At 49.9% G+C, this 17,504-nt stretch overlaps 2 protein-coding genes across 2 annotated transcripts; one reads left to right on the plus strand and one right to left on the minus strand.

Moving 5' to 3' along the window:
- Nucleotides 1-491: 491 nt before the first annotated feature.
- On the plus strand, nt 492-9,973 carry SARC_05022 (hypothetical protein; the record flags this gene model as incomplete). Its single annotated transcript, XM_014301131.1, has 13 exons — nt 492-636; nt 1,031-1,185; nt 1,508-1,658; nt 1,991-2,707; nt 2,962-4,847; nt 4,960-5,048; nt 5,181-5,311; nt 5,464-5,645; nt 5,788-6,886; nt 7,166-7,285; nt 7,568-9,187; nt 9,377-9,425; nt 9,567-9,973. Coding segments are annotated over 13 exons (6,381 nt in total), but the record flags the coding sequence as incomplete, so codon positions are not given.
- A 180-nt stretch (nt 9,974-10,153) lies between these two features.
- On the minus strand, nt 10,154-17,074 carry SARC_05023 (hypothetical protein; the record flags this gene model as incomplete). Its single annotated transcript, XM_014301132.1, has 8 exons — nt 10,154-12,244; nt 12,629-12,766; nt 12,894-13,130; nt 13,346-13,446; nt 13,717-14,301; nt 14,520-14,691; nt 15,024-16,181; nt 16,577-17,074. The coding sequence occupies 8 exons, from the start codon at nt 17,072-17,074 to the stop codon at nt 11,201-11,203; spliced, it is 3,933 nt and encodes a 1,310-aa protein (XP_014156607.1). The 3' UTR covers nt 10,154-11,200.
- Between the last annotated feature and the right edge of the window lie 430 nt (nt 17,075-17,504).

Genomic DNA, 17,504 nt, shown 5'->3' on the forward strand with positions numbered 1-17,504 from the left:
ATATATTATTATATATTATTATACATACATGTATATCAAAATTATATACGTAGACATAGGGGAGCGTACTTCTATACGATTTCTTTGTGAAGAACCTGCGTTTTGTATGTGGGTGTTCTTGTCATCGTGAGGACTCTGGATAGATTTCCAATTTGGGGTTTAGTCATGATTACCTCGTCATTAGTTCCACAGTTTGATTTGGACACCGACTCGAGGTGTCTATGTGTAGCGCAAAGTTGCATACGGACTCATAGCCGCAAAGCACTCGAGTGAATACTACGCGCATATAGGATTACATGGAGCTATGTGCGTACTGATGCCTGCGCTCTAGCAGGACGCATGCTAGTACGGACATGTCCATTGCTACATACAGGATCCTTGTATTGTCTGCGAAATTTGAATCACGGGCAGGCTTCATGATCATACCGTCTCTAGAGATGCTTGCTTATAGTACAATGGCCTGACAATGTATCACTGTTATTGTTATCCAGCCAATCGAGTGCTCGCGGGATATAGATGCACTGCCCTTCCAGCCACAAGAGTCCGGAGAGGAAAAGCAATACGCCAAAGAGGAATACACAAATCTCCTACTACACTCCAAAATATACGGCTACTCCATTCTGACCTGTTTTGATGGTATGTTTTTTATAACCTGTGTTATGCAGAAAATGTACTAACTCCTTGAGAAACTGGATGTTCCACCGAAATGCGGGAAGTCTCCAAGAATGTATCTCAACGAATGGGGGTCCGTGGTATTTGATTCAAGTCTCGTCGAGCGATTGTACCATCATACCGCACCTGATCACACCCTTGTATACGTGTTTACGAGTCCTAACGGGGTGTGTATATGTCATGCACTTTCGGGCATGCGTTCTGTGCAGCGACCATAGGAAAATATCTCTCTCTCATCTCTTGGAATTGGAATGTTGTTGTCATAGTCAACAGCGATTGGCGGATTTGAGTAAACAAATTGAATAATAATCGACACTTGTGCACTATTTGAACCGTTTTTCAACCGTGCCGTTTGCAGGGTTCTACGTCAAGGGGCTGAATGACACGCCATCATGGGTCGCTGTTGAGGGTGTGGTATCCGCATCACTCAACAGCGATGAACTGAGATTTGCTATAGCTACGATCGATTCCGTCTCTATCTATGATATTAGAAATTTAGAAGATTATGATGAAGTATGTTGCCCTTTTTGCTTTCTCTGTACGATGATGTTCCAGCCGTATATCAAATGATGAGTATTAAAATGCGCAAGTCAGTACAGTATATACATCGAACAGTCTGTGCGAGTCTGTGCGGGCCAGCTAATGAACGATAGTGCTACACGCGATTTGGTTTAATTTATCGGCCAAAAATCTTAAGAGATGGTGATGCATGCATGCTATTGGTGGGTTTAGGATTTAGGGTTTGGAGATGGTGGTGCATGCATGCTATTGGTGCACTGTCCGGGAGGTTCAAATCAGTCATTGTTAAACTACTAATCTACTCTACTATAATCAGCTCGGATGTCAAGAGGACGAAGAACTCAAATCCATCGAGTTTCACCCTAAAAATCCCGATCTGCTATTGGTGGCTTGGTGGCGTGGTTGGGTTGAGATATGGAATATCACGGTTAGCATCAGAGAACCACTCTTCTCCACTGGAGACACAGGTAGAGTCGTTTAATGTATAGCAGGATGTATTGTCTACGTCGAGTTTGATTTGGCCAGTGCCTCGAAGTTTACAAAAACCTGATTTAATATATATACTTCAGACTGCATTATTCAAATGGCGAACACCAAACCAATGCGCTTTAAGCAAACTTTCAGGGTTGAAGAAATCAGTTAGGAGTCGGTCTGATTTTGTCATTGGTATCTTTGCTGATATTTCAAAGCGACTTTACAACGACTTGCATAGTATTGCCCAGTACAAAACTTGTCTGGATAATCATGTCGTTCTAACTGACGACGTTTTATTTTTGCGACACTCGTTATACTACTGCAGTTGTCACTGCGGCCGGGTGGTCGTTCGATGGTACGGAAGTTTTGATAGGGAACGAGAAAGGCGGTGTCTCAATGTATAGCTCAGACTTACAACTCAAGTGGTCTGTGGAAAGTTTGATCGATGAGAATGAACTGGAGGAGGATCTGCGGTTGCCACGTGTACTAGTTTGTATCGTTGCCGTCCAGGCGGGTAGCTACGCGGTGTCGTTTGACACTGTCGAAGGTGACGACGATGCTGTGTTTTGTGGGATCTACGACGCGGATGCTAGTGTGATGTATTGCAACAACGATACATTTTGCCAAGAAGTGGACAAAACAAACAATATAATTATAACCAGCATACCTGAATGGAATATCGTGGTTATGAGCGCGTGCAATGACAGGTCGCTTGCGTACTGGTTCAAAAATACTGAAAACAGATGGGAGCTGATCATCTTTGAAGAGACGGGCCGACCACAAGCGGCACTTTCGGAAATTGAAGAGGACGAGGACACTTACGTCATGGGGTTGGCGGTGGATTACAGCAGCACAGAGTCTGTACTTCTCAGGGGCCAGGATGATCCCATACCTCCTCAGCCACATCTGCTGGTGTATTCCTCCGACTGTGTGCTCACGTCATGGACAATAGCGAACACGCAATCCGATACCCAGCACCCCTTCATGAAAGCCCACAAGCAGCTTCCGTCGCTGGACGTACTCCCACTTCTACTCAATTTGGGTAAGTGCAAGACAGCTAATTTATCAGTAGTGATTGTGTGCGAATCCTGAAGCACCTCGTATTGGTAAAACTATAATCGAATGTACGCCATCCCTCGTATCCCTGCAATTTTAATGATTTCGTGTTCATTCTCCAAATGTAGTATTGTTTGCTGTATGCGAATTGCGTTTGTTTCGGCGATACTATAACACATCCCTATCGTTTTCGCACGATTCTGATCTAAATTTCAAATCGGGGTTTCTATTGTTTGCCAGATGATGAAGAGCCCCCCAGGGCTGTGTCAATCAGAGACGAGGCACAGTCATCAGCAGAGGACACGGATACATATGACGGAAGTGATCAAAAATCCGTCGCCGGGACAGGTTTTGGGAAAAAGAAACCAGAATTTTCCAATTTGAAACATGACGAATCCACCAAAGCAGCAGTCAATCAATTATTCGGAGCCACATCGCAGAGCTTCAGTTTTGCTACCGCCGATACAATTGAAAAAGCGAACAAAGGTCCGTCACCTTTCGGTGGCCTACAGTCAGCTTTTGGGACAGGGACTACGGCATTCGGTGGTACACCCAATGCGTTTGGAACACAGGCCACCAGTCAAGCAACCGCATTCGGGGGTCAGTCAAACGCTTTCAGCCAAGCTAATCCTTTTAGCCACGGGTCTGCCGCAACAGGTGAGCCAGTGAAAGGTGCCTTTGGAGCTTCAAAGACCGCGTTTGGAGCCACGTCCACTGCATCTGGCGGTGAAACAAGCGCTTTTGGCGCCCCAAAATCCGCCATGGGCAACAAGTCTGCTGCATCTGGGCCACCGGTTGGCAGTCAGCCCACACGGTTTAGCCAAGCCAGCGCTTTTGGAAACAAAACTACCACTTCTAATGGTCAAGCCACGGCATTCGGGCAGTCTACCGGCGGACAGGCGCACCCCTTTGGTGGGTTCGGTACGGGACTGTCAAGCACTCTATTCGGTCAGATATCACAGGGGACTGAACCCAGCAATCAAACAATTACACTCGACACTGAGAAAACTTCATTCGGCGATACGAAGAGTAAGACCGGGGGTGCAGGTATTTTCGATGGGACGAAGGCTGCTGAAAAATTCGCCGCACCTGCCGACGATGATCCCGGAAGTGAGGCGCCACATTTGGATGATTCGGAGTCAGGGTATGAAGATTCTCACAGCGATCCCGCAGAACGCGACGGGGAGTATGAGGAGGATGATAGAGATGGAAGCGTTAGCGCGAATGGCGATGGCGAAGCTGAAGCTAAATATCAAGCCTCACAAGGAAGCACAAATCAAAGCGCTGCTGGCGGGTTCGGAGGGTTTAATCAGTCGTCGATGGATACCAACAAGTCAGCATTTAGTCCGTTGCCCAATGTATTTAGTCAGGGTTCTTCTCCTTTTGGTGTCAAAAGTGAGGCCACCGAGCCTGCCAAGACCACTTTCTTTGCTCAGCCCTCGTCGGCATCTGGCATTCAGACGGAGTCCTCGAAGGTAGCCCCAAAAGGCTTGTTCGCTTCATCGGCGTTTGGAGCCAAGAATGAGGGCCCATTGGCAACTCAAACATCTATCGTCAGTCAGAAACCATCAGCATTTGGAAGCATCAGTGCGACCACGGAGCAGACGGCGAAAGGGTTGTTTGGTCAGAAACCAACGGCATCTGGATTTAAAAGCGAGGCCACAAAAGAGTCTCCGAAAAGTTTGTATGATCCTAAAACTTCGGCATTTGGAGTCATAAGTGAGACAACGCGGGAGGCCCAGAAATTAGGAGCTGGTCCAATTCCATCGGCTTTCGGCATCCAGAATCAGCGGCCGGTACTTGGTAAATCTATTGGTGCCACGGATGAAGCCCAAAATACGTCATCGGGTCAGAAGCAGTCGGCATTTAGACTCATAAATAATGAAGCCAAGAAGCCATCATCTAGTCCACAACCTATACAATCTACTAACACGCGTGCGTCAAATTCGGATAACGCGATATCGGCGTTCGATGTATTTCCCCCGTTGAAAGAGGGCCAATACAAGGCTGGTGAGAGTTCAACTTCTACTGCGACTGGCAATACGGATGCCGCACAAGGCATCGTCAGCGACCCAAGGAAGGCTTCAACAGATGGAGATGGCGAATCTCAGACGAAGGGTGCGGAGGTGAGCAGTATCCTGCGGCTAATTCACTTGCAGTTCTTTATTTAAGTTGTCTGCACTGGTATATACCGTGTGCCCATGCAGTTCTGAAGCTTTATGCTTTTGTATCACTCAGGTACCATCTCACGAGCAACAGGAGCAGCAACCTCAACAGATTCCGAGCAAACCATTACTACCACCCCAGCCTGTCAAGCTGCCCACAGAGTAAGCTGTTTTCTCGATTCCCTAGTTCGTATTCGAAAGGATTGTTATCGGGCTGTCCCGTGTTGCATTTGTCTTCGTTGCGATTTTGAACTTGGACTTACCTTGTTACTCTTTTCTGGCTGTTTTCTGCAGTGCCACATCTAGCAAGAGTTCAGGATCTTCAACGCCACTACTGTCAACAACAGACCTGCTGAATGAGCTGGTATCGCGATTCGAAACCGAAGATTTGGCCATTCTGGCAAAGCTGTCAAACAGCATTCGAGGTAGGCTCACAGGTTTTCTCATTTTGTGGCGTTCTTCTGTGGGTGTGTGACGCGGCGATAGGTTACTTCACAGATGACAAATCCTACAATTTCGAAGCAATTTTATTTTGATATGAGCTTACCTTCCCGCCTTGTGCCGATACATTATCCAGATTATTCCGTGCCCGAGTCAGAGATGGAGGATTTGAAAGCGTCCACCACCAAGCTAGCTGGTACGCTGGATGGTGTGAAGAAGGATCTGGAGCAGCTCAGTGAGAGGTCTGTGAAGTGCAAGGAAGATGTGGAAGATATGACAATGAAACTCAAAACAATGAAACTTAGGCGGCAGAAACTGGTATGTATATGTGTCTGTGGGCGGAGGCACTTTTCACACTTGAGATATCCGAGTCGGTGCATCTGGCAGGTTAGAAATGCGCACGAATGATGCTATCGTCCTATACCGACCTAAGTTTTCATATTATCCCTTCTGCATTCAGGAATCATCTACATATATTACTGCAAACCGTGATCGAGGCCTGGACCCAGACATGGTGAGAGAGAGGGAGATCATACTATCTCGGTTTCAAGATCAACAACTTCTCCTGAGGGATTTGGAGTCCAAGCTGTATTCTCTTGAGAACGGCGGCCAGTACAATAAGTTCCCAAAAAGGTCGCGAAGACGCCAAGCCCCGGCAAAGGACTGCCTATACCAGACCATCCAGTCGCAACACGACACTATCGCACGGAAAGAGATGCAGCTCAACAACATCGAAGTACAGATGCACAAACTTATCTCCGCCACGAAAGTGATGTCACTGAGAGACCCGAGCGCCGACCAGGCGTCGGCGCGAGTGGCTGCGGATCTTACTGAATCCGATCTTGCTCTGAGCGGCTGTAAGATTCCCAGTAACAGTAGAGCAAAGGAAACTGCCCATCGCTTGCAGAAGCTAGGGTCACTGCTGGCAGAACGGGAGAAGAATATAGTTATCAGCAAGACATCCTCGTACAAATCACCACCGCCACCGAAGAATGTGTCGGATTCCAGGCCGCCTAGCGGCGGAGGGGTGGAGCAAAGGCCGTCTATCGACAGCAAGACTAGGCATGTGCCGGGCTCTCTTCCACTCCCGTCCCCTCAGATGCACGCCACCAACAACCGCCAAGGAAGTCCTCCTCAAGGCACACCAGCAGGCGGCTATAATACGAATGCAACACATATACCTGTTCGAAAACCCGCCCCACCCACCGGCCCATCATTCTTCTCTGAGAAGAGTTTCACAAACACTACTGCCAGCTCATCGGCACCTGCACCACTTCAGAAGTGCGGTACCGGTTTGGCTGGTAATCAGCGGATGACAGCGCAATCTGCCTTCCCGTCCTTGGCTAGACCGCCCGCCAAACCACTGTCCACTGGATTCAGTATGCAGGCTGGTATGCAACCACCAGCGGCTAAGGGAGAGTCTTTCTTCAAAACTTCTATGGCACCGGGTGCAACCGACGGTTCTGGTGTGCCATCGAAGCCTACTTCTTTCACTGCGCCTACCACTGCACCTGACACCACAGAGCTACAGGAAAGCCCCAAGAAAAAGTTTTCCGCAGGTAAGAAGTGTTCAGATACCGAGCGCTTTCAACAATATGTCGAATACACGCTACACTCGATACTCGGGAGACTGAGGAGCGCAGGTCTTCTGCTCGTGAAAATTCTGTATTTGATTAATCTCCATTATTGATCTCATTTTGGAATCTTGTTAGTGTAGTATTATAATTTACCAGTTATTTGAACTGTTGATGATCAGAATGAATGTTTATTTTGATACCCAATTTCAAATCATCGCGCAAGCAATACTGTCTACTAATTGTACACCTATGATGCGGTAGGAAGTATCAAAGCAAATGCCGATGAGGATGTTCCGACGTTAGACTTCGACGACAACTTGCCAAATATATCAACGAAAAAGAGTGGTCTGCCGAACATCCCGCGATCGACTGTGACAACAGGTACGAAAGTATGCTTATTAATGGCAGCTTTGTCGTGTCTCTAGGATGCGTTACATCTCAGATTTGTAGTATGATAAACGCCAGACAGATTCGCACTCAGGATGGTCAGGTGTTGTCCTCTGAAGTCCTCAAAATGTATCTGGTTTTCTGACTTCTGGATGTTTCAGAAGTCGGTGTTGACATTTTGTTACTTAATTGTCGCTCACGAGATTCATGACAACTTACTTTCATTTTAACTTCATATTCTAAATCCTCAATGCTCACTGGTCCATATTCCTACAGGTTTCAGCATCTCACATCCCCCCAAGAAAGATGCCTTTGGTTCCTTAGGTGGAGATAAATCAACATCTGGGGCACTGAATGCAAGTAAATTTATTGCCGCACCATCAGACGATTCAGCGTTCGGCTCATTCACAGTGCCCGCGAAAGCTGAACAAACCAGTGACACTGGGGTGGCGGCAGGGTCAGCATCAACCGCCAGTGGTTCAGGTAACCCAACGTTTGGAAAGCCCACTACGGACGCTTCTAAGGTGGCTGGTGGAGGGTTTGGTAAAACCTCGACCGGTGCTCCTAAGGCAGTTGGTGGGGCTTTCGGAAAAGCACCAACAGACGGCACATCTGGCTCAGCCTTCGGGAGTATTGGTCTTAGTGCTGCTGCAGCCGATGACGCGGGTAAGGTTGGTAAACCATCCGACACCCCCCTCACTGAGCCATCACCACCGGCTGCAACATCAGGGTTTGGGGCGTCGAAGGGTACCAATGCTTTCGGGGTAAGCAACGCGACTGCTTTCGGCACGTCTACGGGAGCGAGTCCCTTTGCAAAGGGCGCACCGGCGGCAGGCATGTCGGCTGCCGGTGGGTTTGATACAACGAAACCGGCCGTCTCGGCCACACCGAGTGTATTTGGCGCACCCGCAACCGGTGCTACCGGGGGAGCGTTCGGGACGTCGGGATTGGCAGGGGCGTTGGGGGGTCTTGATGATACAAAAACAGCCGAAACAAACACAAATAGCTCGAGCGGATTTGGCTTTGGCAAATCGGCCACCCCCAGCACAGGCTTTGGCTCGTCCGCTTTCGGTGCTTCTACTACTAATACCGGCGCCTTTGGAAGCGGTTCCACCTCATCAGGCTTCGGCACTTCCTCGGCCAGCGGGTCCGCTGCCAATGGCACAACTACCCCAACGGGTGCATTCGGTAGTGCTCAAAGTGGCGCGGGTGGTGCATTTGGGGCCTCGAGCGGCGCCAGTGCTTTTGCACAAGCCGCCAAACCCACTGCCCCCACTACCGGCGGAGCGTTTGGACAAACTACACAACCCTCCAGTGGCGGTGGGAGAGGGTTTGGCAGCAGTGCGTTCGGCGCAGGCTCAGCATTCGGTGCTTCAACCGGCGCATTCGGCAGTGCGGGTTCTGGTACCACGGCGTCGGCATTTGGCAGCGGCGCTCCAGCAGTATCCGGGGGAGCGTTCGGCTTTTCCGCAACGACTGGTGCTGGCGGCTTTGGCAGTGGCACTGGCAGTGGCACTGGTGCGAGCGCATTCGGTACCACAAGCGGCGGGGGAGCCTTCGGTGCGACTGGTGGTGGTAGCAGTGCCTTTGTATCGTCCGGGGGCACCAGCGCTTTCGGAACCTCTGGCGGCGCCAACGCATTTGGCACTGGCGGAGGCAGTGGCGCGTTTGGCAGCGGCGGCGGCACAAGTGCCTTCGGTGCTGGTGCATTCGGCACAAGTTCTGCGGGTGCTGGGGCGGGCGCTGGTGGTGGTGGCGGTGGGTTTGGCAGTGCGAGTGCCTTCGGAAGTACACCACAAAAGCCAGCGGGTGGTGGTGGAGGCTTCGGCGGCTTTGGCGCGGCTGCTGCGGGGGGTAGTGGCGGAGGTTTCGGAGCTCTCGCAACTAATTCCAGTGGTAAGTACCGAGCCGTGCAGTTGGCGTCTCCAAGTTCGAATTCTGCGTGATTTAGCCCAGTGGGTGTCTGTTGATACGAGAGTGTGTGTGGGAGTCAGTTAGTCAACGATACTCAACTCTTCAGTATATTTTTGCCAACCCCGATGTTACGGTGCTCAGAACTAATGCTTACCCTTCCCAATGAAATAGGTGGATTCGGTGGCACCGGGAGCACACCAGCGAGTGTCACGCCTCAGAAGTATGTAACGTTCTCCGGAAATGTGCTATGCGAATACAGCAATTTAATCCGTTCTTTATATTCGATTACTTGTGTTCAATTTTGAGCCTTGAGGTGACTTTTCATTTCATTGATACATTTCATGCACAATCCACATCACAGGTTCGGTGGCAACAACTTCACTCAGGCTAGGATGTAGTGCACTGCTGCACGCACTGCCTCTTTCTGGCAAACTACAAATCTAAAATGGGGTACTACGCATGCCGAGAGCATGGTAAAGGGGCTGGTTGGTGACACGCAAGACTCTGTCAGCAAAGCATTTTTACAGGTCCTCAATGATCTCTTGAACTCTCCGTTCTCCACCATCGTATTTGCCGGCACATCCGGTATACATTTCTATTGCAAACCGGCCAGACAGCTTTTTAGTCCGTATGCTACGGCTGAGTCAGTAATCTGGAAATAGAGAGGTTTATACATACTGATGATACCATCGTGTAATAAAAACTCGATGACAAATTCCGCCAGTGTCGTTGCGTCAAGCACAGCAGGATGCATTTCTAGTGCCCAAGTGGCCCACGCCACCTCAGTTCCTACATGAGCCTATTCCACTGAAGTACGCAAATAGTCCACAGGCGGGAGTAGATAGACAGCACAATGTGCAACAATCATTAATAGACAGTCAACACATTAAGAAAAACTGAACACCCAATCCGAGGCTGGGTACCTGGCAATAGGCCAAGCCTGAGGTTGCTTCTATATATTTTTATTTTCTGACCCTACTATGTATATGTATAAATATGTCATAACGACATTTCGGCTCAGATTGATTTTGCGCACTATGACTTCGATGTTATATATGCACTTGTTAGTGCATTGGTTTCGACCATCGATGCGCAATCTGTTCTTGAGTGATTATGTACAACAGATTATGCAGGTCAGCCATCGTCATATCTCGGGTTCCTAATTTAATAGGCTTACTAATTTGTCTGCATACAGATTATTTTTGTTGTTGTTTCTCCTATCAAGGAGATGGGGAATATAGATCGGAATGAAGATGGGATAGGCACTTTCTTCGACAGCTGATCTGTCTAATTATTCCCAATTACGTTGGCCAGCATGAACGGCTTGTCGACCGTGGGGCTCAAAAACCACATAGTAATTGTGCTGGCTTCTTCAATACAAATGCATTTGGGAGGCCGGACTCGCTTCCTGCATTGCAGCACTCTCGTGGCTGAAACACTTCACACGAAGACATCGAATGCGTGTGACAGCGACGTTTCATAAAAGGCATATACCTGGTGTGGCATGCACACTGTGGTGCTTTGTTAAAGATCGGCACCAAAATCGAGGTAGACACCCAGGGAAATCTCTGCAATACACATCTTCACTCCGCTTTTCTATGTAGTCCTGGCTGATCGCAGTCCGGCTCAGCCATTCTAATATGGCGGTTTAAATAATAACTATTGGAGATTAACCGGTGTACAGTGAGAGTACAGAATGACTGCTACATTGGCATTGGCCATGACTGTCAATATAGGTGTGTCGTCGTTAGCGCATGTGCGAGAATATTTGAGGAAGCGGCCAAGACGTACGATCGACAGCTGCGATTCTACCTGGCAGCACCAGCATCCTCCCCAGCTCGTGCATACCGCTACCAATATGAGTGTATCTTCTGCACAGTATCGGTACTGCTACTGTGTAAGCCCGCTTACCTTTCGAGACCTCGTATGGGGAATCATCACCTTAGCAGCAGCGAAGAATTTACAATAGTCGTTCACCACTCAGGTGACATGCATTTACGGGTTTTCCTCCATAATTGTATCCCCATCATCTTCCGGTCCGTTCTCCTTGATTATTTCCAAGGTATCTTGACTCTCGGGAACCTCTCCGGATGATCTTCGGTCCACGGACATGTTGCTCACGCTTTCACGTGTTAGTACTTGTGTGGTGTCCGCCGTTTCCTGATTGCTCGTGGTTGGTGGCTGTGGTTGTGGCGGCAGTGCACTGCTGTTGTATAGGAGATCTTCCGTCATCTCTTCTCGCTCCGCGATAGGAAACAGATTCTCTCCAATCTGGCTGCCGTCTAACGCCATGCGCATGCCGGGATCAATAGCGGGATTCTCATTCGATTTCGATGGCACCACCTTGCCCACTTCCGTCTCTCCGCTGTTTTCTTTCTGCACAGACACTTGCCCACCCACTTGCTGTCCCCCGCTTTCCTTTTCCCGTGCTTGCGCTTGCGCTTGCGCTTGCGCTTGAGCTTGAGCCTGAGCCTGAGCCTGAGCCTGAGCCTGAGCCTGAGCCTGAGCCTGGGCCTGAGCCTGAGCCTGAGCCTGGGCCTGAGCCTGGGCCTGAGCCCTGAAACTCTCACCAAATGATGCCGGCCCGGTCGACAGCCTGGTGCCCGCGGTTTCATCGTCTGGTAAACTCGAGCTCTGTATACTCATGCGCATCATGGGGCTTGCACTATTGTTGAAGCTATCGTTCTTAGCCATAGTGGTCTGCAAGTCTGTATTATCCACAGCACCCCCCACACCCGTGACTGTTAGGCTATTGCCCTGTTCCATGCCTGTCTTTGTGCTGCTGCTGCCCTCGTGTGCCTGTCCCTGGGCCTGAGAACCTCCGCCACTTGTGGGGGTGGGTATGGGTGCGCTAGTCGCGTTACTATCCGATGTAGTGGTCTTCGCGTGTATGACCCCGGATAAGGCAGCCTGCGCTTGTGCGTGGTGAGTATCCCCCGTCCGCACACCGCGAGAGCGCGCGGGTTTCACCAGCGCCCACAGCTTTGGTGGGCGACCACATTTGCGGTGGTCTTTCGAATTGAAATAGCTGAAGCAAACCTGTGTGAGTGTGTGCCAATTTGCGGAAGTTATAGTGATTTGTGATTTCATAGGTGCTCAGAGCATGATGATGGGCATATACGCGGTATATATTCCAATTATAAAGCTACTGCGGCCCTGTTGTGAAGAAATAAATAATAGATTGCGCGTCTAAACCCTAAAATATAAATTGAATGCACAGAATGAGTACAAGCGTGAGAATTATTGCACTTGTGTGTGCTGACCCCGGGGCATACGTGCGAAAGTCACAACTCGAGATAATCAAGATCGGTAGAGCAAAATTAGCTGCATGCAAACTCGAAGGCAACAAGACAGACTACAGATAGTAATTGAAGTGTAATATATACGACTTCAAGTTCGAACATCAATCTCCACATCACATACCTGGCAAGCAAAACACGGCGGATGCGTGTGATGAGACCGGATGTGCGACACCAAACTGTCCTTCTTCCCCCCACTGTAACCCTTGCAGCCTTCAACGCGTTGCGGGCAATCGAACGGAGACGCATTGCCGTGCGCATCCTAAAAATGAGATATAGAGTGATAGCATGAGTCCTTGAACAGACCATTTAGTGGCGTGCAAACATACGCGCAAACACATGACGTGCAAGAAATTAAGCCCACGATCAGAGACAGCGAGACAGCTTACCTGTTGCCTGGGCCCGTGGCAACCCGGCCAATTGCACTCCCACTTTGAGGTTTCCTTATTAAATGCTTTCTTGTGACCGCTGATACCCGTGCGGCCCACGTGAGTGTCAATGTAATGTGCGTGGAAAAGCAAAGGATCTGAGAACACCAATGAATCCACCGGGCACACCACCACGGCATCGTACCGTGGTGGCGGCAGCCACACAGTCACCGGATCCCCAGTTTCAGTGTCCCAGACCTGCCAAATCAAAAGTATTGTTAAGTACATGGGGGAGTCAGCCAGAGATGCACGCGCGAGCAGATGCCCTCTGTGTGCCGATACACCCCGGCTTTCTCTCATTTCTTAAGGTCGAGGAAAGGGAAAGTATGTTTGGCCATACACGCAGACAAATAAAAGGTGAAGAGTCGTGCAGGGTGCCACCCCTCCAGCGCATAATAAACTTATATACACACCTGACGTTTAACAGTCTCATCACCAGGCTCGCCCCTGGTTCGCTTCAGCGATGCAGATGGCATGACACTTACACGTTGTGTTCTTGCAGCGGGGTCGTAACCTGGCGTGTACAGAAGATTGGAGAAAGAGGGTTAAAAAGGGTTGGGCCGATACGGAAAATCCCAACATAGGTTGCAAAGACATGTACGTTTGTCAAGCATACAGAACAGAAACAGTTTAAAGACAGTGTACCGGAAAATAAGCGCTACGATACATAATACCCGCGCACAATTCTCTCACCACGATTAAAACACACAGCTCAAGCATCGCTTGAGTTTCGTGAGAGCAGATCTGTGGTATCTGCAACCAAGCGCATGCTCACAACACATACTCGCTGCTGGCAGTCCAGCCCCCACTCCCCTATGACTGGGGTCGTCATTGCTCCTATAGCTAATTGCCTGCGTGAGTAATCGCAATCCCTCCCCGGTAGGTTTATCTGCAGACGAGGCAAACTCTCCCGGTGTACCCTGGACCTGTCCCAAGCCTTGACTTTCGGGCCAATTCGCACCACCCCAGTTGGGGTAGGATCCCCCCATACCGGGTTTGCTCACGCTCATGCGCTTGTTGCTCGCATCTCGGCCCACCTGCAGGCCCCGTGACCTAAAGGCTTCCCCACGTCTCCTCTCAGAATCCAACCCATCGGTCATGAATTCCCGTTTATTACTTGTCCTGCGCTCGACCTGGCGGGGCTGCACATGTGTAAAGCCGGGTCCTCGTTCGCCGCTACCGTAGCGCTCTGAGCCATCTTCACCCCAACTGCGGCCCGTATCACCAGTGGGGACAGACGAAGACCCTCCCGCGGCGGGGGAGCGTGCATACCTCTCATGCATATTCAAGGCACTGATATCATAATCATGTACGCCTAGCGAAAGACGTTTACCGGGCGAATACGAAGCTGATGTCGATCCCGTAATTCCTGTGTGAGGGACACCGGTACGGAAAAGACCGAGTGAGCATAAATGGAGTTTGGCATGGGGGAACTACGAAGGCGCCTATTTGTGGCTGATCGAAACTAAACACACATACGGACTAAGTTCAATTGTCGAAAGCGAAAAGTTCAACTCTTGCAAGTACCAGACTCTACGCTCAAAAACCTTGTATCGTGCAATGAAGGTGGATGTCAAAAACCCATACCTAGACTAGCAGCCTCTGAAGCTCTGCTTAGATTACCGGCTGATGGATCCCTTCGCATCATCTGTTCACGCTCGCGGAGTTCGCGCAATTCGTGTGCGTTGAACACCTTCTCCTGAGGAAGATCTTGAAGAGACGTGGACGTGGTGGTGATGCTCTCAGTCGCAATGGTACCCTGAAAGCAGAGAGAAGGAACAGGATGTTCAGCATTAACCTACAATAAAATGCAATCTATGTGAATATTCACGTTTCAAAGTAAAAGGAGCAGTGTCGCACACAATGGTAGCTGATATATCAAACATACTACACATCAACTGATCCATGAACACATAGATGACCATGGTTATCGTCTCGTAGCAGTGTCAATCACATCTGCGATACTCTGCCCCAGAGCCCCACTACAAGACGACATACGCCAAAAAAAAAGAAGAAAAAAGGATTACCTTACACGCATCAACATAGTATAGCCGACAGGCGTACATTCCAAACACCACCTCTGAACCTTACCGGTGCCGGAAAGCTTTTCGGGGGAGCACCCAGCGCAAGATCAACCCCCGCAATGGCGCGCAATCTCTGTTGTTCTCGCATTTCGTAGTCCGGATACTGCGTCTTGGCACCCTCCTTCGACGGGCCGCCAATCCTGTCCCCTCCCAGCGCCCCAGCACTTCCCCGCGAATTGAAGTAGAAGCGCTCTCGTTCCCGTTCCCGTTCGCGATCTCGCTCCCGCTCCCGTTCACGCTCCCGTTCACGTTCACGCTCACGCTCACGCTCACGTTCCCAGGCTGATGCGGGTATAAGCACATCCATGGGCATCAGCGCGCGATCCCTCTCTCGCTCGCGCTCTCTGTCAGCCCACTCGCGATCACGCATCGCCTCCCACGCGGCCACCTCGTCTTTGCGCGACCCTCGCTGGCGAATGCGGTCTCGTTCTCGGTCCCGTTCGCGGTCTCTTTCCCGTTCACGCTCACGCTCCCTCTCCCGGTCGCTAGACGCAAGGCGTTCGCGCTCGGTGAGGCTCAACCCCAACCGTTCCCGTTCACTCAGGCTCACGCGGTCTCGCAGGCTTTCGCGCTCGCGCTCTCTGTCGCGTTCAGTGAGTCGCACACGTTCCAGATCCTCCTCGTTTCGCCGCCTGACCCTCGCACGCTCTCTCTCGCGCTCCGTCATGCGCATCTCAATGTCGCGCGCGCCGCCTTCTGTGCCAGCGCGCTGGAAGGCGGTGGAGTACCGCGACTCGCCTTCTCTAAACATGCTTGCGGGATCGTCGTAGCTCTGCGAGTGGATGTCCGTGTGTAGACCCTCCCTGCCTTGGTACAGCGCATCTCGCTCCCGTGGACGTTGCGGGGCATCACTTGGTCTGTGTGTTGTGGGCGGCAGATCCCGTTCTCGGCCGTCAAGAGCGCGTTCGCGTTCACGCTCCTTTTCGCGCCATGCCTTCTCCATCTCGAAGTTACTTTCATCTATTCTGTCGCCCCCACGCGTAGGTATACTCATAGGGGGTGTGGTGTATGCGGGTCTCCCACTTACAGCTGGAAGTGCGCGCAGATCATCTTCGTTTGGGTCGGACTTCCCTAATCCAGCTGCCATACCTAATCCTTTCAGTGGTACCTGGTTCTGATCTATCATGCTCATTTGTTGGCGCAGGTGGTCTTGCTTCTGACGTGCCTGTGATCCATTACGTATTGAGAAGTGAAAACTGAAGATTTAGTCCTTGATGGTGTCTACAGCTTGTGGAAACAAGTGCACGGTCACGCAATAAGCAGTACTTAACAGAGTCATATTCAATTCTTCAGGGCGAGGTTTCTGGTAACAGTCTTCGTAGTGTGGCAGGTAACTCAACACGCACTAACACGCCAAGAGACTATTGTATTCATTCGACTGTATAAACTCAGGAGACTTTCATTTGAACTACACAACCGCAATTTATCAGTTGATAACCTGAGAGAAAGAGCCATATTAAGTCTAACCCATTCGTGAAATTTCGTGAATTATAAACTGTCAATACTCGCAGATTCTCAGACGAGGCATCATAACAATCTGTCACCTAACTCACAACATACCAAAAGCTCGTCTTGTTCCAAGAGAATGTAGCGGTTCGCACTTTGTTCCCTCTCCCGCGGCGACAGTATGGCAAGCGGACCTTCTGTACTTCGGTTCCTACTCAGTGCCAGCTCTCTTTGTCTGATTTCTTCCGCATGCTCTGTAACAAACGGCAGTGGGGACCTACTATTGCCACTCCCTGGTTTTTGCATGGATGTAAGGCTTCTACTCTTCCGTTTATGCGAGAGCCCCTCCGAAATGATGGTAGATGTATTATACGCACGTGCGTCACGTGATATTTGGGCACTCTGCTCAATTCTGGCTTTTTGGTCCGTATCCGGACTTATCCTGCCGCGAGAATCGTCTTCGCTCTTGATTCTACCACTTGTTATTCTATCTAAACCCGCACTAAATTTCGGCGAATCGGCTGTGAATTTATGCGATCGTGCCGTGACGTTCGGATACTGTCCGCCGCTCGATGATGTTTTGTGCAGGTCTGATGTTCTATCTAAGCGCATATTAAACCATAACCCTGTACATGGGTTACGGTATTGGCTGTGATGCTATTGTTTGAGAAATGCCTAAGAGTATACGAGCGTCGGCTCAATAACTGAGCGAGTGGTGGCACAGACGTCCGATTTCCTTATGCACTCTTCACAGTACCCTGGGAATATACACACAAAGAATCAAACATGAGTATAACCGGTCTATGCTTCGAATGAATACACCAACACACAATGCATAATTTACTTGTAGATTCACAAAGTGGGGTGGGACGTTGTGATGTCTATTTTGACAACTCAAAAATACAGCTATTTAGCGCGATTCAAATACGAAACATACAATAGAAGGTTCAGACATTTTGTAATAACATACATTAGAAGGTTCAGACGTTATGTGATCAGGATCACCAAGCCAGCTCATTCATCCAAAAAACCTTTAAAAGAA

This window comes from Sphaeroforma arctica, assembly GCF_001186125.1.
Source record: "Sphaeroforma arctica JP610 unplaced genomic scaffold supercont1.305, whole genome shotgun sequence".
In the NCBI taxonomy this organism is placed as follows: domain Eukaryota; class Ichthyosporea; order Ichthyophonida; genus Sphaeroforma; species Sphaeroforma arctica.